Here is a 14576-nt window from a genome sequence, read left to right as displayed (position 1 = left end):
AACCAGGCGTGCGCACGAATGCACGTATATTTCCCTTTATAAATCACAGTCCACCTGGAAATGTGCGCACACCATATCCCGCCCTCTACACGCCCACATTCAACCATAAATGGTCAATTCAAAAGCCTTCATGGATATTGATGTACATGTGTTTCTTTCGCCACACCAATCTCTCTCTCTGTCTTTAGAGACCTGACTAATCAGTGTCAAGAGTCAGCGTATTGACCCTCTCGCTTATCACTTGCACTTGGGCAAGTGAATGAAAGTGACAGCATGAAGGGACTTTTACTCTTTTTTTCCCCTGTTTTCAGACGTCTTGAAGTCACGTGTGTAACCCAAAACAACCATATAAAACTTCAATAAACATTCTTGCGGATTGTAAGTCAGACATCTCTGGTTACATGTTTGCCACACCCTGCAGTGGGCCAGCTCCCAGTTAACCAGCATAAATAAATGCTGTAAACACTGTAAACACACATAAACACTGTATTTGAGTGCAGGTGGTGAAAATGTGGCTGTGAGGTGACTGCAGAAGGTTGAGTGTGCATGTGGCAGCCATCGCCATGTCTCCAGTGTCTCTGTGCTTAACAACACACATAAACTACATGGAAACTAAACTCATACATGGTGATATATGCACAATATAATGAAATATTAAAAGTCTTTTAACGCTCTGTCCTCCAAATATATTTTAGTTACGTTTGTTTAAGTTAAGTTATTTGATGTCATCTTGGATTTCTACAACCGATGATGATAATTTGATCAATTAGTTGATGAAAATGAATCAGTATATTCACACTTAGCTAATATCAGAGAAAGGAAAGCCAGACTTTGCAGAATCCTGCCACCTGCCACATCCTTACATCATTCATTTCAGCAGCTGCTGCTCCACAACTGACTCTCCTTTGTGCTCTGGGTGAGACAGCACTGATTAAATGTTGAGCAGACTTTAATAACTAAGTTGACTTATATCCTTTCAAATTGAAAGATGCTTCTGGAATAATTATGGCTCACAACAAGCCTAAGTACAGATAAGACTGCTGGTTTGAACGTTTACGATAATGTGGATCAATAATTAATGTTTGATATTAAGTAAAATTAAATGTGTGACAGGATTATTGTACAATCTGGCTTCAATTCACCACCTTACCATCTGTGTCGTCAATTTCCCATCTCCAAAATGTTCGTATGCATGGGTCAGAGTTTACTTACAGGGGTGCACATTCTCCCATCAGGTTTGTTTTTGTCAGCTGTAATCCAGCTTTATTTCTTGCAGACATGAACACAACAACAACAGTCGTCTTCACATCAACTCAAACACATGATCATGACAAGCTTCTGGCTGATCTGATTGGCTGACTGTTCTCTCTCTCTCTTTCTGTCTTTCTGTCCAATCCTGAGGCCTGTCACCATTCTCCTCTCACAGCTTCACTGAGGAAAGCAGCCATTGAGAAGGTTGGAGTTTCACCAGGAAATATTAGATCTTTGCTTTGATACTAATTGTGTTTAGTACAATACTGCTGAAACCAGCATGGACTGACTTCAACTCTCTACTGACCTCAGAGTCTCCAGTCTACAGTGTGGACTGTCCTGAAGATCACACAGCAACTTTATGTCTGAATCCTGAAAGATGCTGCGACCCAGATCTAATTCTCTCAGATGGGAGGGGTTGGACTTCAGAGCGGAGGCCAGAGAAGCACAGCTGATCCCTGACAAACTGCAGTCCCACAATCTGAATAAAGAATAAATTATGTCACTTTAGAAGACAAAGTTTCTACTAGGAATTATTCACTGTTTCATAATCTGTTCAGAAGAAGGTTTAGAATGTAGAAGTTTAGAAAATGGAAACTCCAAACACCTGAACCCAACATGATGCAGGTTGAAAACTGTCAAATATACTCAGTGTAAAAGAGCTCTCATCAATATTAAAGACAACATGCTGCTACTTCAATAGTCGTAGTGACTTCACCTCTTAAACTTTGCAGCTCCACCAGTGACTCCCTCTATACCTCTATCTGTGACAATATAAAAAACCCATCAAAATTTATTTGAGATTCTACTCAAGATCTCAATGTTTACAAAGATACCAAATACATCAGGATGGATTTGGGGAAAATAGGAGGAAAATATATGTACAATATTTATATTTAATAGGATAGTGCCGCCATAAAAAAAAACACAACATCTTATATTGAAATATTTCAGTCAGTATAAACACTGCATTAAAGTGTTGGAACAAGTAAATACTGGATATTATACTTGTTACCCTCTGATTGAGTTTATTGGTTTAAAAAAATCAAGAGTTACAGAGGTTCAGAATGAATTATCCAGTGTAGGATTTTTCTTTTTATATGAAGGTTTTATATGAATGTGCAGCTCAACATTGCTCTGACACAGTCAATGGACTAAACCACTGAAGAATAAAATAGACTTTCCCATTAACATACTCATTGTGGATCAGCATTATATCAGCTTTTTGTCACATCATGTTAATCTCAGCACAGAAGTAAAAAATGGTGTCTGACCTCAGAGTCTCCAGTTTACAGTGTGGACTCTCCAGAAAATCACACAGTAGCCTCACGTCTGAATCCTGCAGTTTGTTTCTACTCAGATCCAGCTTTCTCAGATGGGCAGGGTTGGACTTCAAAGCTGAGACCAGAGAAGCACAGCTGATCTCTGATAAACTGCAGAAAACCAATCTGAATAAAGAAATAAATGATGCAATAATGCAATCAGTTGTGTTCAGGTTTTAAATGTGTAGTTCAAAATTACTATGTCCTAATCAATGAGCTTTTCTCTAAAATGAGGAGAGTGACTGTCATTTTGTTATTATGGATCAACATAATGTCATCCTTCTACAGACATCATCCATGTCACCACAACATTCACCATATTCATGTCAACATTGATTAATAAAGAATAATTTAAACACCTGTATTGATCTCTTTGTGTCCCTGTGTGTGTGTGTTTGTTCTGAAGGATCAGTATCAATGATCAGATATTGTTCATTTAAACACATTAAAGAATATAATAAAATTTCTCCTTCAGCAAGTAAACTTGGATCAATTTCAAACACATATTAGTTGAGAGGATCTTCTGTGTACAGATGTGACTCTTTATTAAAAACTATAAACATTAAGTTACAACTAGCAGTGGACATTTTCTACAGTTTCTTTAAGAATCAGTCATCTTTTATTACTAAGGACTAAACTTTATATATTAAAAAAATGAAAATATGGGAAAAAAGGAAATTAAATTCATGTATGTGCATAAATTAGGTTCAGCTGTTAAACATTAAGATCAACAATAGCAACAGACAGTCAGTGAACTGACCCCAGAGTCTCCAGTCTACAGTGTGGACTCTTCAGAAAATCACAAATCAGCTTCATCACTGAATCTTGCAGCTTGTTACCCAATTCCAACCTTCTTAGATGGCAGGGGTTGGACTTCAGAACTGAGACCAGAGAAGCATAGTTGATCTCTGACAAACTGCAGTCCTTCAATCTGAATAAAGAATAAATGATGTAGATTAAAATACATCTATAATTCAATCAGATGTGTTCAGGCTTTAAATGTATAGTTCAATGTTACTATGTCCTCATCAATGAGGGTTTCTCTAAAAATGCAGAGTGACTTTGTCATTGTGTGATTGTGGATCATCATAATGTCAGCCAGTGGTACCAGACAATTATCAGCAGGGGGGCACAGGATTGTCATGAGTGGGCACTCCTTTTTACATGGCCATAGATTGTACGTTTCTTTCTTCTTTTTGTGGTAGTGTAATGTAAATGATCCAGATGAATGGCCATCTATACATAAAAGAAGAAACAACACAATGAAGTGGAAACCGCTTATAATGATCATGTCTCTCCCGATCAAATTGATCACTATAAGTGGATGATTATTATCAGAACAGTGGCATGGGCTGTGCTAAGTGTGCGACTGCACAGGGCCTGGCGCCTTTAGGGCCTGGTGTCTGTCGTGCAGTTTTGTTTTTTTTTTTGTTTTTTTAATGACTAAATTGAAATTCCTGTTTGTCAATTCCATTATGCATAGTCAAGGTCACATGAAAAAATCAAATTATTCAGGTTTCTTCATTTTTGATATTGTGTTATTATGTAGTTCGTGCTCCATCTCCCCTGGGAGAATAGAAAAAGAAGCTCTTTATTGAAAAAGCTGTATATCTTTTCTGTTAAGAGTTCATTTTGGGATTTTCAGCTAACGATGGGCATTTTCTACTGTTTCATTAAGAATCAGTTATCTTTTATAACCACAGACTAAAATTTGCACAGCAAAAAATGGAAATATGGAAAAAGAAAAATAACTTAATGGATGTTAGTTATGTATATACATAAAATAGATTCAGTTGTTTAACATTAATATCAACAATAGTAACAGACAGTCAGTGAACTGACCCCAGTGTCTCCAGTCTACAGTGTGGACTCTCCAGAAAATCACACAGCAGCTTCACTCCTGAATCCTGAAGCTTGTTGTGGCTCAGATCCAGCTCTCTCAGATGGGAGGGGTTGGACTTCAGAGCTGACATGAGAGAAGCACAGCTGATCTCTGACAAACCGCATATTCCCAATCTGAATAAAGAATAAAGGATGTAAATTAATATGCATTTATAGTCCAATCAGATGTGTTTAGGTTTCAACATTACTATGTCCTAATCAATAAGCTATTTCCTAAAATAAGTAGAGTTACTGTCATTGTGTTATTGTGGATCATCATAATGTCAGCCTTCTACAGACATCATCCAAATTTCACCACATCATTCAGACACCTATTCATGTCAACACTGAGTCATAAAATGCTGCTGAACTCAGTCAGGTCTATAATTAGAGGATCAATATGAAATCAGACATGTAGGACTAAAGCCTCTTCATTATTTATTACATGACTTCCTTCCTGTATTTGGTACTTTGGTTGCTATGTGTAATTAAAACATGTTGTTAGTGGCAGTAATCATTCCTCCTGCCCATACCGACTGTGAAGTGGTCTCTTCCTAACATAATTACACTGTGGGAAATGAGTTCATAAGTTCAGCTGAAGCTAATATGAGGCTTTGACAGTGTGGTAGATGCCCACTTGATTTTTCTACCTCAAAGTTACAAACTATTTAGAACAAAATTCCCTCTTTGAGTTGCGATCCTGCCACTGCAGCTCAGCAAGGAAACACTGAAGAAACACAAAGTATTTCTTGATATGAGTAACTCAGACAGCTGAAGCCTCATATTGTTGTCTTTGGAAGTCATTTTTAAACAGAACAAGACTATGGATTTTTAATTCTTGAAAAATTTAAATTCTACACATTTGTGCTCAGGCAAATCCCAAAAATTTATGAACCAAACATTTGAACCTTCAGCAAAGGATTTGAATTGAATATATAGAAAAAAACTACCAAAGCTACAGCCAGTGAACTGACCTCAGAGACTCCAGTCTACAGTTTGGACTCTCCAGTCCAGCAGACAGAAGCTTCACTCCGGAATCTGACAGACTGTTTCCACTCAGATCCAGCTCTCTCAGATGGGAGGGGTTAGACTTCAGAGCTGAGGCCACAATTTCATAGCGAGTCTTTGAGAGTCCACAGTTAAAAAGTCTGTCATGACACATATATTACAACATGTGTTATCATGAAAGACGACACTTTATATTAACTTCCTGCATTTGATGATGAAACAGTTTGACATTCCCTATTTTGATTAGCAGTTGCTCTTCACAACAGTTGTTCAGCTAATCTTTTTTTTTTAATTAATATTTTTTTCTGGGGCATTTTATTCCTTTAATGGAAAGCGACAGTTGAGAGATAACAGAAAACAAGAGAAAAGAGAGGGACAGGGAATGACATCCAACAAAGGTCCATCACCACAATCGAAACACGGACATTGTGGTGACATGTCCACATATGCGTCTTAACCAGTAGGCTACCAGAGCACTCCTAGTTCAGCTAATCATATCTCACTGTGTTTGAATGAAACAATAATTCTCATCACTCTCTCTCATACCTGCAGACTTTTAATCTTTGTTTTGCTTTAATCTTGTAGATGTAGGGAGAGAAAATAGAGTTACATTTTGGGTTCCAAATTTTCACAGTCTGTCTGTGTGATCTGATACCATGTCTGTCTCCACAAAGTTAGCATGAGGACATCTTGATTAGAAAACCATGTTTACTGTCCATTATTTTTAATTTGATTCCAGAATATTTTTACTGTTCAACTCAGTGAACAGTTACAATTGAGAAAGATCATCTCTCTTTGCTAACTGCTGCTGTCAGGTTCAAATCCATAAGCAGGAAAATTTAGTGACTGTTGACAAACACAAATGAAACAAATGGCTTGACAATATTAGACCTGTACATAATTAAATATTAATGTAATTAAATATTGAGATGTGCATGACAGATGACTGCATGACGTTTAGTTATCAACATTCTTTTTTGAAAAAATGATCCAGCACACAAACACAATTAACACACCAATAAAGTTGAATTATTTTCAACATGATGTCATCAGAAAGATGTTATCAGGTATCAGCATTAAAAAGATAACATTGACCTTTAATGTGTATAAAATCTCTTTAAACAGTCTGAATTCTACCATTCTGCTCTCATATTCATCAGACCTCATTGTGCATTTTCTGCTACTTCTCTTCTCTACACCAACAAGAGAGAAAACACCTGAGAATTCCTTTTCTGTGCAAACAGAATATAAGAAATACTTAAAAACAAAACTATGCGACACCATTGCTCGGTTCAACACACTCAGGGGTTTTGTCTCATATGACCAGCAGTTTATGGAGGCTAATGTTGGTTAATGTTAAGAAATTTTATATATATTGTTGTATAACTGACATTGCTGAATCAGTTTGATTTGCTGATCCGTGCTCACAATGAAATGTAAAATTGGAGCTTCTCCCCTCGCTGGACGAGATGAGACTTCGACCCATGTTCACACGAACACTGCTATTGGATCCACAAGAAACTGCTGTTGGCAACCTAGCACCCTAACTGTGCCTGCAGAAGGAAGAAAGGATTTTCTTCACAGAGACGTGGATAACTTGTATTCCCCACTGTCTACCGACTGAGTCGCCCATCCTGAGATTCTTCGCCGCCCCACCGAGAAACCAGCCACTGTTAGCCTTGAAGAAATAAGGACAGCACCACCCATACCATGCACCGGAGGACCTGTGCTGGATTTCACTGATGGACTGCTGCCTGTTTAGTTTGTGTTCACCACACTAGACTGTTTTGCGTTGTCCCACTCGTATTGTTGTCTCCTGACTAGATCCCTGCTTGTGTTGTATCAGTCTCATATGTACATCGCTTTGGATAAAAGCATCTGCTAAATGAAAAATGTAAATCTAAATGTAAATGTGATTGAGAGAGTCAGAACTCAGACGTAAACTTCACCGTCCACTTGGTGGTGCTGATATCCCAGATATCAGCTCTTCTAAGTGGTTCCCCGTATTATTAATTAATATTCATTATTTATTGCTTTCATAATTCATAATTATCTCTGATGATCGTTATTAATTATTACTAATAACCAAACACACTCCTACCCAATACAACACATAATAACTTTACTGCATTCACTGATAACCTTAAAATACTGATATATGTTGTGATAAAATGCGGCTGTAATAAAACCTCAACCACAACCTCTAAAGTCCTTATTTGGTTTACCAGGTTAGAATTATGCCTCTGTAACCAAAACAGAGATAAATAAAAGAAAAAAACTGTAAAATCCAATAATTACTAGAAATAAACAGAATAACTGTGTTCATTAACTTAACAGCTATAAACACAACCAACTGAAAAATCAACATTATATGTACTCACAACATTTGAAACAGCTCAAGAACACCTGTGACTAAATATAATAATATATATAATAATATATTATTTATATTTGAAGAAATAACCTACTAATCTACAATGATTTATAATGTTAATCACATCTGGACTTACACAGCCTTTTTGCAGTTCCTCACAGCTGGGAGCAGTCTCAGTCGTCCCTCGGCTGAAGTATTGTACTTTGTCAGGTCCAACTCATCCAGAACCTCCTCAGACATCTGCAGCATGTAGGCCAGAGCTGAGCACTGAATCACATGGAGAGTCTTCTTTGATTTGTTCTCTGACTTCAGGAACTCTTGGATCTCCTGATGTACTGAGAGGTCGTTCATCTCCATCAGACAGTGGAAGATGTTGATGCTTCTGTCAGGAGAGATACCATCATCATGATAAACACCATCATCATAATACCAGTAACCGTTCATCTTCTTCAGGTTGTTGATGGCTCTCTGGATGATTTCTGGACTGTTCTCTGTCTGACCCAGCAGGCCTCCTAAGAGACTCTGGTTGGACTCCAGAGAGAGGCCATGAAGGAAGCGAGCAAACAGGTCCAGGTGGCCATTTTCACTTCCGAGAGATTTCTTCATGACGTCCATCAGGAAGTGATCCAGAGATGAGTTACTGTGGTCTTTTCCCAGGAAGTCCTTCAGTACCTTTGTGTTCCTGCTGGTGAAACAGTGGTACATGTAGACTGCAGCCAGAAACTCCTGAATGCTCAGATGAACAAAGCAGTAGACTGTTTTCTGGGAGATCACACTCTCTCTTTTGAAGATCTCTGTACAAACTCCTGATAACACTGAGGCCTCTGTGACATCAAGACCACACTCCTCCAGATCTTTTTGGTAGAACATGATGTTTCCTTTTTCCAGTTGTTCAAACGCCAGCTTCCCCAGCTTCAGAAGAACTTCCCTGTCAGCCTCCGTCAGCTCCTCATCATACTTCTTCCTCTTTGTCTTGTGTGCATCATACTTGTGCTTCTTCCTCATTGTCTGAACCAGCAGGAAGTATGAGTACAGGTCAGTCAGGGTCTTGGGCAGCTCTCCTCTCTTGTCTGTAGTCAACATGTGTTTCAGAACTGTAGCAGTGATCCAGCAGAAGAGGGGGATGTGACACATGATGTGGAGGCTCCTGGATGTCTTGATGTGTGAGATGATGCTGCTGGACAGCTCTTCATCACTGAATCTCTTCCTGAAGTATTCCTCCTTCTGGGCGTCAGTGAAGCCTCGTACTTCTGTTACCCTGTCATAACATTTCTGATCTAGGATCTGACTGGCCGCTGCAGGTCGGGAAGTTATCCAGATGAGAGCCAAGGGAAGCAGATTCCCCTTGATGAGGTTTGTCAACAGCACGTTGACTGATGACCTCTGTGTGACATCAGACACAACCCCATTGTTCTCAAAATCCAGTTCAAGTCTGCTTTCATCCAGGCCATCAAAGATGAATAAAATTTTACAGTCTTTAGAGTCGAGCCTCTCTGCTGTGACCTTCTGTAATGTTGGATGGAACTCATGGATCAACCTGAGAAGACTGTACTGCTCATCTTTGAACAAGTTCAGCTCCCTGAACGAAAGTGGGATCACCAGACTGACATCTTGGTTTTCCAAGCCCTTTGCCCAGTCCAGAGTGAACTTCTGCACTGAGAAGGTTTTTCCTACACCAGCGACACCGCTCGTCAGAACAACTTTGATGATGTGTTCCTCTTGGTCAGGTAAGACTTTAAAGATGTCGTGGCACTTTATTGTCTCATGGAAGGTCTTATTCTTAGAAGCAATTTCAAGTTGCCACACCTCATGTTGGGTATTAACTTCTTCACTCTTTCCCTCTGTGATGTATAGCTCAGTGTAGATCCTGTTGAGGAGGGTTTCACTTCCTGCTCCATCAGTTCCTTCAGTCACTTGTTGACATTTCCTCCGAAGACTGATCTTATATATATCTAAAACCTCATGCAGACCACTATCTGCTGAAAGAGAAGAAAAATATAGATTTGAACTACTATCAATATGTTTACATGCATTTATGTAACCAGGTTACACGGAGAAACCGGGTTACTTGGGTAATTGGGGTGTAACACTGCCACAAGTGTGAGGGGAAGAGTAATATATAGATATATAAATCGTATGGTTTAATACAAAAAACTCTTGCAAGGTTAAACCTCTGATTAACTCTATCCCTGTTACTCATGCTGTTCCCTGTTCAACGTCTGGCAAGTTTGATTTCTTTTGGACCCTCTTTCTTCTTTTTTTGCAATGCATTGCTGATCCTGATTTCTATTTTTGCTTTTTGAAGGGAGGGTATATTCCATTTCTGGTGTTCTTTGGACATTTCACTTGGACTATGTGAATGGTATAAGGAGGTTTTTCTTTGAGTTGGACTAGCATTGGACATTCAAGTACACACTTAATGAATTCCGTGTGAATTTATTGTGTTCTCTTAATAAACTGTTGTGTTAGGATACATTTAAGTTTCCAGTTAGTACTTTCCTTTGTTACTGTCAAAAGAGCTTTAAAGACACCCAAAACTTAAGCTGATTGCTATAGGGGGAACATGTTACTAAAATGTTAAGTGGTAGAAAACAACTTATTTAGATTTCTAGAGGATACTTTTTGTTAGTTTAAGTCCTGGTTGGACTTTAAATACAAGGATAAATCCCTCTGTGTAATGATCTCTCCTTTCATTCAGCTGCTGGACTTTCCCTATCTACAGTGTTTTGTTAAGTACATGTTATGTATTTACATGGCAGAGAAATTGGTGTTCTCCAGGAGAAATCTACCTTGTAAAATAATAAAAATAATGAATGTAATTTGTACCACACTTCACATTCATAGTGAAACTCAACGTTTTTCTGATCCACAACCCTGATTATAGTAATCAATAACAGTCACTTTGTCGGACCACCTGTCAGAATTACATAACTGCCCACCTGACAAGAGTTCATTCATGTTTTCCACAGTTGCATCTACAATCTTTCAATACTGCAATGATGACCCCCCAAATTACCCTTACAGTGTGAAACCAGCCTCCAGGAAGTACTGTATGTCTCACAGCTGCCAGTGTCTGTTGGTCAGTGGAGGAGATATTGCCAGATTTAACGTGGGCATCAGTTTATGTAGTTATGTCTGCATCGTTACAACATCTGCAATTTGAGCACTATGTGTAAAGAGGTCTATATCTCCCACACAGTTCTTTCTATGCTGACGTAAACCTACTTAAATCAAAGCTGAGACTTTAATATGGTTTTTATTTTAAATCAAATGTGCTGAAGCACAGAGCCTGAAGAACAAAAAAATGTCTAATTGTCCAAATACTATTTGGACTGTATTTAAAATTATGAAGAAAATATAAAGAGACAAGCTGTTTCTCCTCACAGATCTGATGACTGGGTGTGATGTCATGTTTGTCTCTTCCTGTGACTGACCTTCTGCTCCTGAGCTGATGTTTGGCAACTCCCTCACCAGATCATTCCTGCTGATCTTCTTTAAAATGCTCTTGATCACTTCCACAGCTCCAGCAAATTCATATTTCTGCACCATCAGATCCACCACGTTGCGCCTCTCTGCCTTCGACAGCTGGCTTTCTTTGATGGGTGGGATGTCGCCCACCTTTTCATACTTCAGGGACCACTTGAACTTCTCAAATTCATCATCTCCTAGATCATCAAGAATGTTGAGGAGGTCCATCTCCGTCATCTTGGCTCTCTGGTAAAATCAGAGCACGTTGATAAAAGAACAGTTGTGTTTCTGTCTGTCTGCCAGTAGAAACTCATTCTGTGTTTCTACTGGATCTGACTGATTTGACAAAAAGCCCAGTTTAACCGCAGTTGTTTAAGTATCAGAGAAACTCAAGAGGATCTTCAGTAAAAATGTCTACTCAGAAGCTGTTCTGGAGTTTTCTTTCAGATCAAGTTGTGTTAAAATTGACATTTTTCTGGCTTAAATGTTGAGAATAAAAGTCTAATCTTAAACAATGGTTGACAAAGCAATCTCACCACAAGGTCCAGTTAGACTTCTGCTTTCACAACTCACCTGTTTGTTGCAGTTCAGTGAACTCTGGTGCATTCACATGTTCTGGTTGGTTCATTAATGCTGGTGTGAAAGCTGTCAACTGACAGCACCTGAAAATGAGGATCTTGTCTCAAAGTGCACTCTTGTGTGTTTTTTATTCTGTGAAAGCAAAAACAGAATTTTAACAGGATGTTAATAGTGGTCTACATATGTGATTAATATGGACATTAAATTAAAGTAGCGTTAAATCCATCTGCTGAACACAGATCTGTAAAAGAAGTGATCTTAGAAGAGATCTGTAAGCCAGCAGTTCACCAATAAAAAAATGAGTGAAACACAGTGACTATCCTCCCGTAATATCATGCTTTTCATACTGTCTTTAGTTGTGATAAATCACATTGTAATCATAACTAATGATGCTGATAGTAAGTTATTTCTCTTTGAGCTCTTTGTGACATCAGATAAGATCAATAAACTCAGCAGGTTCAGTTTGTGATTTTGATGATTATACGAAGAGTTTTCAGAACTCAACACCTTTTGGAGCATTTTCTGTTGTACAAATAAGAAACACAGTTTAGTTGTTTGTGTCAGAACTGGGCCTTTTGCTTCTTACTGCTAATGCTGAACCCAGTTTAAGGCCTTCATCATTTCAGGTGATATCGTACTTTTACATCATTTTCACAAACAAATGTTTAAATACCAAATATTAAAACAACCCACATACACTCTGAATATTAGGTATGTGCATCTTTTTGTGTCTACAGCTGAAAACAGATGTGAGAGCAAAAAAAATTGAACTTCTACATGTGTAAACACTGTGAATGAATATGAAGAATACTACTAATAATAATATCATCTTCAGGTCAGTTTACAGCAGAAACAGTCTCTTACTTTGTGTCTGAGGGTCCAGGTTCATTACTGAAGTCTGGAGGATGATCATTAGACTGAGAGGTAAACCAGTAACACTAGAGACACACACACATACACAGTAGAATAAACTCAGTCCTTCCTCGCAACTTGGAAGCTTCTTAACAGTTTACATAACTACAACCATGTGTGTTTTCCAGCCATCACAAAGATAAACTTTGACCCTACGTCTAACAGAGTTCAGATAAACATTTCAGTCATTCTTAACCGTGTCCGCGTGAAAAAACAAGAACAAAGGAAATGTGTGAAAATGTCAACATTGTAATTTCATATTTTTCTGACACAGTTTAATCTACTAAACAATTAATCCAAATATAATCTGCAGATTGATCAATAATGACAGTAATCATTATTTGCAGCCCTGATATTAACACTCACCCTGCCTCGGACTTACAGACTTCTCTTCTTTGTGCACTTTAAAATGGAGCCTTCCCCTGTTTGCTCCTCCCTCCTTCTTCTTTCCTGGAAATCACATGTCTGTGTATGTATGTATGTATGTGTGTGTGTGTGTATGTGTATATATATGTGTGGGTGTGTGTGTCAGGTACAAGACATGAACCACACGCCTTGTCCTGCAGCTCAGCTTGTTGAATGAACCACCAAACAAACATTCAGCTGGGAATAACTCTGCCCTTGTATATATATGACTGAAATGAACCTGTATACTTAAAATGCTCTGAAGAAGGCTCTGCGCTGAAACATGTAAGCGTTTTTCTAATGTGATGGGAGCCAAATAAACAAGTGAAATGTTAGTATTTTGTCCTCCTTGACTAAGAAATTTTAGACATTTAACATTTTTAAAGTTTATATATATATATATATTTATATATATATATATATATATATATAGCACCTTTCTAGGTCAGACGTCATAAAGTGCTTCATAATGAAAGATGAAGACAAAAAGAAAATAGAGACACAATATAAAAATAGTAAATAAAATAAAAATTGATCAATAGAACACTACTACTCAAAGGGAAGTCTGAACAGGTCTTGAGCTGCTTTTGTAAGACAGATCCAATGGGAGACAGTTTCAAAGTGCAATCAAAGGCTCAGTCTCAGTTTGGAGTCTGGAGCGAAGAACAACCAACCGACCCTGATCAGACCTTAAAAACCTGCTGGTAACCCACTGCTGATCAGTGCTGGAGAGGAACTGGCTACATTTACTCAGTTACTGTAATTAAGTACAGTTTTGAGGTACTTGTAGTTTACTTGAGTATTTCCATGTGATGATACTTTATACTTCCACTTCACTACATATCAGAGGGAAATATTGTACTTTCTACTCCACTACATTTATTTGACAGCTTTAGTTACTTTTCAGATGAAGATTTGACACAATGGATAATATAACAAGCTTTTAAAATACAACACATTGTTAAAGATGAAACCAGTGGTTTCCAACCTTTTTGGCTTTTGACGTCTTACAAAAAGCAGTGTGTAGTTGGGGTCACATTTCACATGTCTATGAGTTGTTAACAGCTCCATCAAATAGTAATTTGCCCTCTAAACGTCTCACATGCTTTCATTTCAATAAATGTTCAAATGATCCAATATTTCAGCAAAAATCAGAAAAGATTAGAGAAAAAGTCCAAAAACTGAAAACAGATTTGTGTATCAGAACTTTGTTTTTTCTTCTTTCCTCTCCCATTAATCATCTCACGACCCCTCAGATTTATCTGCTGACCCTTTGGAGAGGCCCAACCCCTAGGTTGGGAACCACTGGACTAAACTAGCTAACTGTATATAAAGTAGTGTAAACTAGCTCCACCTCCAGCAGCTACAACAGTAAC

General features: G+C 38.1%; 1 protein-coding gene across 1 annotated transcript; it reads right to left on the bottom strand.

The window, feature by feature from the left end:
* Positions 1–1395: 1395 nt before the first annotated feature.
* Positions 1396–13537, bottom strand: LOC121890675 (NACHT, LRR and PYD domains-containing protein 3-like). Its single transcript, XM_042403152.1, has 11 exons — positions 13162–13537; positions 12748–12821; positions 11878–12015; positions 11271–11550; positions 7973–9815; positions 5429–5602; positions 4416–4589; positions 3334–3504; positions 2526–2699; positions 1559–1732; positions 1396–1431 (listed from the first exon to the last, which is right to left on the bottom strand). Exons 3-11 carry the CDS (start codon positions 11908–11910, stop codon positions 1407–1409), a joined length of 3048 nt encoding a protein of 1015 aa, XP_042259086.1. The 5' UTR covers positions 11911–12015; positions 12748–12821; positions 13162–13537; the 3' UTR covers positions 1396–1406.
* Positions 13538–14576: the final 1039 nt, after the last annotated feature.

This window comes from Thunnus maccoyii, chromosome 23, assembly GCF_910596095.1.
Source record: "Thunnus maccoyii chromosome 23, fThuMac1.1, whole genome shotgun sequence".
Taxonomy (NCBI): Eukaryota; Metazoa; Chordata; class Actinopteri; order Scombriformes; family Scombridae; genus Thunnus; species Thunnus maccoyii.
This window is presented reverse-complemented; position numbering and strand designations above follow the sequence as displayed.

What these genes read in the sequence shown, in the direction of transcription:
- LOC121890675 (XM_042403152.1), bottom strand. Translation starts at nt 11,910, where the DNA reads ATGCACCAGAGTTCACTGAACTGCAACAAACAG. An exon ending in TGTAGACTGGAGACTCTGGG is followed by an intron (nt 2,700 to 3,333) that starts GTCAGTTCACTG and finishes TTCTTTATTCAG; the next exon opens with ATTGGTTTTCTGCAGTTTAT. An exon ending in TGTAGACTGGAGACTCTGAG is followed by an intron (nt 1,432 to 1,558) that starts GTCAGTAGAGAG and finishes TGCTTTCCTCAG; the next exon opens with TGAAGCTGTGAGAGGAGAAT.